Source organism: Ornithodoros turicata, chromosome 1 (genome assembly GCF_037126465.1).
Source record: "Ornithodoros turicata isolate Travis chromosome 1, ASM3712646v1, whole genome shotgun sequence".
NCBI lineage: Eukaryota > Metazoa > Arthropoda > Arachnida > Ixodida > Argasidae > Ornithodoros > Ornithodoros turicata.
In genome coordinates, this window is record NC_088201.1 from 214,043,922 (window position 1) to 214,051,315 (window position 7,394).

At 48.7% G+C, this 7,394-nt stretch overlaps 1 protein-coding gene across 2 annotated transcripts; it reads left to right on the forward strand.

Moving 5' to 3' along the window:
• The first annotated feature begins 2,206 nt into the window (after positions 1-2,206).
• On the forward strand, positions 2,207-5,709 carry LOC135376305 (uncharacterized). 2 transcript variants are annotated; one of them, XM_064608874.1, is made up of 3 exons: positions 2,207-2,682; positions 2,785-2,846; positions 4,737-5,709. In XM_064608874.1, exons 1-3 carry the CDS (start codon positions 2,211-2,213, stop codon positions 5,556-5,558), a joined length of 1,356 nt encoding a protein of 451 aa, XP_064464944.1. In that variant the 5' UTR covers positions 2,207-2,210; the 3' UTR covers positions 5,559-5,709. The 2 variants fall into 2 exon arrangements, with proteins under 2 accessions (XP_064464944.1, XP_064464943.1); XM_064608873.1 differs by having other exon boundaries at positions 2,207-2,846.
• The last annotated feature ends 1,685 nt before the right edge of the window (positions 5,710-7,394 follow it).

Sequence of the window (7,394 nt, forward strand, 5' to 3'; positions counted from 1 at the left end):
TAGCCTAATTTCACATGTTTTTGAATATCTCCTCAGAGGTAGAGGCGCCGTGGTAACTGCGTATCGCGCCTCCCAGCTGAAGCCATTGTTTTTCCATCAATGCATGCAAGATTGCACTGCACGAAAGTGGAAATGTTTCCGGCAGCCGCCATCGGAATAATTATTCACTTATGAAACGTCGAACTGTGAGGATGACGGACGCGCATCTATAGCAGTTCACGCTGTGTCTTTATGGTTTCTTGTCGTTTTAATATGTTAGTGGACGTGTAAGGCGTGCCTGTTCTTTGTATGCTTATACCCGTGCAGGCATTATGAGGAGCGCTGATGGAAAGAGAGCAAGATGAACCCAAACGGAACAGAACTCCCCGTCGTGTTCCTGGGGATATCCATCCAAGGAAATTCTGATCTCTCTGGAAGACAGACATTTTCCCCACGAGCGTCCCCCACATATCCGAGAGGTCGCGGTTTGGACTTCCCACAAACATCCGTCGTTTGTCCTCAAAGGAAGTTACACGGAGATGCCAGGACGTTGCACAGACTTAGTTGCGTTCGCGCTCAGGTCCCGAATTTTCTCATTATTATCGATACTGCTTGATTGGGCAGCTGCGTAAGTGGACAAATTCTTACACTGGCCTGTAGGCGTTTATTTCTGCCATTTTGTTTCAGCTTCGGCCACTGCATCTTTCTTTGTTGCTCCTCTTTGTTTGTTTCTCGTATGTCCGTTACGGACAATGAGCACGAAGTTTTAAAAAGTAATGACTCACACACATAAGCTCTTAATACTGTGATGATAACTTAGAAAGGCAGTGGCATAGCTTTTTGTGTGGGAAAGCTTTATTCAGTTGGCGGCGTCTTTCCAAAGTGGAAACTAATACTATATACTGCTTGTCTCACAAGCTGCCACAAATTCGGGAGTCCTGTTCGCCTGCGAGTCAAACTAAAGAGTGGGGTGTTTAAGTTTAATGCGATTGCGCATACCAATAACACAGGACTGAAGAACTGCTTGGCGTATTAACTCACTATGCCGATAACGTCTGCGTTTCTTACTGCTTTTGATTTTATTCATTCAGTTGGTTCATCGAAAGTCGAACTCACGCCGCGACAGACCTTGCCATGTTCCTCCTCTCCTGTGGTTATGCTCCATGTAACATGCCGTCAGAAACCCTACTGGGACAATTCTTCAAAGGGCCGTTACGGTACATACTGCGGATGTACGGCAGGGACGTCATCCATGTAGCTCCCAGAGATGTCCACTTGACACCCCTTTCAGGAAATGGACGTTGGGATCTATTTGAGACGTCCAGAGGAGATAGTGTTCTGTCTGGGTAGGCCAGCAGCTAAGTCTCGTTCACTTTCGGCAGTGTCACATGATCCTCCGATCTCCCAGATCCCGCGATTTTCGCTTCTGTCCCCTTCCACACGAATTCGCGAATTTATAAGACCGCGAAATTAAGCACTTATACAGTATCTCCCTTTTTATGTTTTTCGTCAACATCAACATCAGTACCTCTCCTTCTGCTTCGTCTTTCTTCAACTATGGTTCGTGGTCAATACACCATTTCTGCTTACGCGTATGCGCATGCCCAACCGCCAAAAACCTCGCCAACTCGCCCCCATCACAGTTTCCATATCAACAAACATGGCGGCGGCCGCCATGTTTGATGGGGGCGAGTTGGCGAGGTTTTTTCTCGCAATGCCTATGATGTGTCAACTGCCGAAACATGAAAGGCATAAATGTCGGTGTATGGTTCTTCCGTTTCCCACCGTAAATGCATCACGCAATAAAGCGCGAGCTTTCCATTCACGCCGTTGGGCGCGTGAAGAAAGATGGTTTCGTGTGGATGACGAGGAACAACTCAAGTGTCACGCTCTCCGTCCCCATCATCTTTCTCTTTGCTTGTGTGTGCGCATGCGCTTCGAAGCTTTCGCAGTGCCTGTAATGTGTTGCGTGAAACTGTACGAGCGTCGCTATGATAGTTGGCATAAAAGCAACGCGTGTTATGAATATGCCTTAACAAGCTCTCGTGCAGTTTTTGGGGTGCATCACGTGCTGTGTGCTTCCACAGGATCAGGCTATACCATTGAAAACAAATATCATCCTGCTATATTAGCAAAAAATGCGAGCTTCGCCCACGTGGTGTTGATTTGCCATCATTGCTTCGTCGTCTTCTCATCATGTCGTCTCTTTCCGCCAGGAGCGACGCGTGAAAATGGTCCATTTTCCTATGGATATGTGTCACATCAAGAAAAAGACGAAAAATGTCCAATGGTCTATCCTCGTGCTCTGTGCTCGCGTTCCCGTCTGCGTTCTGACAGCAGCAATGCTTGCCCCTCTGCTTGCATTCGTCATCCTTAACCCGGACTTTCTCATCTCTGCGGCGATGACTGCTCTGCTTACAGACCATCTCATCCACACATCGAACCATAGCGAAGCCGTTAATGAGACTAGCATGGACCAATATCAAGGAGCGCTGTTAACCACCGTGCAGTTGGACATCAAGCAGGGACGTCCGTACATGATCCTTCTCCTCAAAGAGCATGAAGACGTCCTGTGGACCACCGTCAACGCGCACGAGGAAAGGATAGCCGAACGTGACGTCGTCGCCACGTACCCTACTCTTGCGGACCATCGTCAATACGTCTACGATGAGGGCGACGTTAAGTCCTCCGGCCGGACTGTTGGTAAACTGCCGCGTGTCTTGCAAAGAGTTGGAATGAAGTTGAAGGCGTTACGAAGAAGCCTTGGCTTTCAAAAACCTATGGTGACAAGAATATTATCTGCAGATTCCCTGACGGATGAGCACAGAAGGGTGAAACTGCACAAACAAACCTCCGCGGGCGATGACGTAAGTTAACGACGTCACAATTTTAGGCATGCTTCCTGGTAACTTAGAGTCTGTATCGCATGGGCGATGAAGAATTGTAGTACGCTGGACACAGTTCCCCAACAACACCGCCTATCCTCTGGATGTACGAATAATGTCCTAACGGTTTCGTATGTCCGGTGGATACCTGATGGATATGAGGACGTATTAATCCGTTACGACATTATTCGTACATCCAGAGGATAGTCGGTGTTGTTAGGGTTGAGCACCGCATCCCCAATAGGAGTGTCGGGTGCGTCATCACCGATTCCGAAACTATAGTACCCTCTTACTTCACGTTCATCACCGAAAACGAACTCGAAACTCCGACGCGAATTAGTGAGGTAGTTTTTGTGCCATTTGAGGTTACGCATGGCAGAGGCAGACGTCGGATATTGAGTGTACATGATCAGTTTTCGTCTCTGGAAATCGAAGAAAACGTCACACGGACAAATCCAATGAGGGAACGCCCTCTGGCGACCGATGGGAGGGCGGGCGTCTGTAGATTGCCGAGAGTCTGTGGCCATCTCACGCAATGTCATTCCAAGGTTCTCATACAGCCGGGAACATAACACCATATTCCATGGTTGCGACAGACTTCGCACACTGATAAGCGAAAGTCGGCGCATTTATCGGCATACTGTTGTGCGAACGAAAAGCAAACGAGGTCGAAGACAATGGCCTGCGCTGCGCCAGCACCACCTAGATAACAAAGCTTGCGCGTCGCTCGTCAACGTGACGTAACATTCGTCAACCAATCCGGGTCGTGTTTTGAACGGCCGTAGCCAATCACGAATAGCAGATGAGCTGCAATCATTTGCTGGTTCCTGAATTCGCAGAACGGTGTATCGCAGTAGCAGACGAATTCCGACCCGAAGAGGGAGAGGAGGCAATGTGCAGGCTTTAGGTACGTTCGATTAGGCCTGCACTGCCTGAACCAGTTCCGGTGGTGCTGCACTCGCCCGTTCGTTTCGCCAGTGCAGCCGAGCGCCCCCTGCACCGTCTCGTTCGTTTCAAACCAGTGCACGCCAAGTGTAGCCCTAGTGTAAGGAAACTCTGCACTCCCACAGGGGTCAGTTCAGCGGTAGTGCAGTTCGCAGAAGATTCAACGCTATCACGGTTGCATTAGCGCTGCACTTCGATATTCGTTTCGCGGCGGCACTAGTGTTGCACCGTTGAACTGGAGCTGCGCTAGTTCAGAACTGGCCCTGCACCGCCCGGAACTGGTTCAGGGAGTGCAGCTAGGCCTAATCGAACGTACCTTTTGTCTGTCTAGATGTTGTTGGCATCGCGCCTGTGGTGTGCCTGGCTTACGTCACAATGATGTCACCCACGCCGGAGCTCCCATGGCTGCTGAGGCAGCACGAATCTTTAAAACTCGTTCTTTTAACATGTGCGCCGTTTTCAAGAGAAACATGGCGAACTAGACTGTGAAACGTTGTAAAGCATTATCGCATCGGTCCCGTAGATGTTTCCGAATCCCGAACACAATCTTCTTTTGATATTACTGCCTGGACTCTGTCCACGTGACCCCGTCCGACGGCTCCACACCTGGCAGGGAGACATTGTACATTCCGCGGCCCCCATGTGCCCTGGTTTTTAGAGTTCTGGTCCCCAATTTTTAGATTTCTGGGCCGACTTGAGCTCCGCAACACACGTCTTCAAATTGTGCTCGAAAACTCGGCTCTCCTAAGACAGCACATGCTGTGGTAAGATTCAAGCACACCAGCTCTCAATACTTAATATGACCTTCGTAGCATCGCCAGCACCTTTTAGGCCCTATTTCGTATTGTGAACGAAAAATCGGCATATAGCGGCAAACAATGGTTTGCGACATTTCGAAATATCCTGACCCTTCACTGTCGTTCGCAGAGCCACTACCAAGCACATGGTCTATTCGCGGACAGCGGCAGACCCCAAGGTTCCTTCGACGCTTACAGAGGAAACCTAACAAGAGACGGCGTCATACCTCACGTTTTGACCGACGCACCGAACCAACTAATCAACGTCGACTACGGCTACGGCCGCAAAATCCGAATGGGCAATTTTTTCGTAGCTCAACGACTCTGGCTGGAACCCTTGAACGTTTCTTTCCCCATGGAAGAAGGGAACCTGTACACACTCCTTCTTACGGACATCACCTTCATGTTCTGGCAGTATTGGCTGGTGGTGAACACCGTCACCGAGGACGTGTACTCTGGCGACGAACTGATCCTCTACAGCGGTCCCTTTCCAACCTCTGGACGTCCACACACTCTGGTCTTCCTCCTCTACTCTCAGGGGACTCGAGTCATCGACATTGCACAGTTCAAGACGGAAACGGGCTACGACCTGGCCACCAGAGACCCCAAGGTGTTTGCGCAAGAGTGGAATCTGGGCGAACCAATCGCGATCAATTATTTCTTGACGGACGCCATGCGGGATGACGTCAGGGCAATGTTGATAAACCACAGCGAAGATAAGAAGAGGAAAAAAAGGCAGGAAGAAATTTTGAAACGGAGGAAGACCAAGGAACCTTTGCTGGAGGCCAAAGGAGACACAGAAGCTGAGCTGAAGCAGCGGGAAGAAGCTAATGGCGGCATTATTCTTAAATTGTGGTGGCCGCTGTTACTGATGTGTTTTATAGATGAATATTGGATGTGTGCTCGTGTGTTCTTCACGCATACCATGGTGTACTATGGTGCGTTACGGTGACCAAGCCTGGAGGACCCTGTTACCATTCGTGTTTACATAATAGGCTACGGTCTATCATACGTGACGAAATGTTTCCCCCCTTGTTACATGTGCACCCAGGTGTGTCTCAAGGATCAGCAATAGGACCATTAGTGCTTCTCACTAATGCATAAAAATGGTGTTACTGAGAAAATAAAGCCGCTAACATAGGACTTTTTGCGGATGACTTTTCATTAAGTGGATTTTCTTGGCAGAAATATCCTAATGCTGTAACACAATGCTCTGAGACGTGGCTAAAGGTCAAAAGTAATGAGCAAAATGCGTCAGCATAACAGTCATGACTTCATTATGTGGGGTCCGTTTTGTTCACACGTTTTGGCACGAAGTACCTGTTCGCTATGTAGCGAATATTTTCGATGGGACAACTGTAACGTTGCAGTGTAAGGTACGTGCATCGATCCTGCCACGGAAACATCGGCACGACTGGTCCAAACACCGCTGACTTAGATTTATTAGCAGGATAATTGGTAGATAGCCATTATTGGTTTAGGAGACACCACAACAGAAAGAGTTTACTCTCAACTGGCGAATTTAATACAAGGAAACAAAAACATCTGAACTACAAGATATGATTACGTCAACAGCAACGACAGCAGGTTTAGCAACTCAAACGGCGATATCACGATATGTGCGACTCTCAGTCAAATTCCGCAGAAGACAAGGCGGGGAGCTGACTCAATCGGCACCATGCTGAAAAACATTGAAGTTCCCTTTGGCAGCCTAAACCAGTAATGTCACACCAACTACCGCAACTTTGCACTTTGGTAAATGGCAATTCTGATTGACTTTTCCAATTATTTCGCGTTGAGAAGCTGTTAGCGATTAGCTTGAGACAAGTTGGCTGTCCCAGATGCTGTCACTGCGGTGCTCTAGAGGACCCGGAGCGCATTCTTCGTCATTGCTCCCATTACCGACCTTCTCGAAGCGCCATCTCTCATGGTCTCGTAGTCAGGCAGACTCTCGTCCCCTTCTTCCTGTAAGAATTGTTTGGTCCCCGGCTGAATGCAGCCCACCAACGCTCTGCGATCAACGCTCTTTTGACCTTTTTGCACACATTAGGACTTCGATGCTTATTGCGAAGTGGCCCACCGTTTCATTCCTCACATCACCACCAGAAAGGGGAGAGGGTATAGCCTCTGGCGATAAAACCCCCACTCATCGTCTTAAAATAAAGTGGTGGTGGTTGTAATAACTATCCTTGGTATAATGCTCAATCAGGGCTGCCGCTGTGGGCCGCGTCTCCTACGACAGCACACAACGCGTAAAAAAGCGATTGACTAATCCTAGAAAAATGGAAAATCTGGCGGTCTGAGAAATGTTGATAGAAGCCGACGCCTCGATTCGGGAGAAACCAGATACGTTCATCGAGTTCTTGAAGTGTGTCCACAAGGTTCTATACGAACGGTTTGCGGACGTGACGGGGGACGGAAATACCACCACAGACCATTCACCTCCCACCCACAAACGGTTCCCGGGTGACATGAGGACGGAGCAGCGTCTTTTGGCTGTTTTTGTCTTCTTTCGATAGGTTGTTTTACAGCTCTGACCGCTGAAGCAGAGGGGATCCGAAGGATCGCGTAATAAAAAGGAGGAATCGTGTACGGGTCTTCACGAAACAAGGTTTTGCTACGAGTCAGTGTATCTCCAAATATGTTATTCACTAGAGCACAGCAACAGGCAAACTATGATTACGAGCTCTTAGTACGTGTCCGGACTTGAGATCTGACTGAACTGATACAGTAGTGCAGTTTGAGCTCTTTCTTTTCATCCAAGTGGACATTTAATGATTCCGTAGCA

Bases quoted from the DNA above. Each gene is read 5' to 3' on its own strand.
- LOC135376305 (XM_064608873.1), top strand. From the start codon at position 2,211: ATGGTCCATTTTCCTATGGATATGTGTCACATCAAGAAAAAGACGAAA. The intron at 2,847-4,736 runs GTAAGTTAACGA...TGTCGTTCGCAG, and splicing joins AAACCTCCGCGGGCGATGAC to AGCCACTACCAAGCACATGG.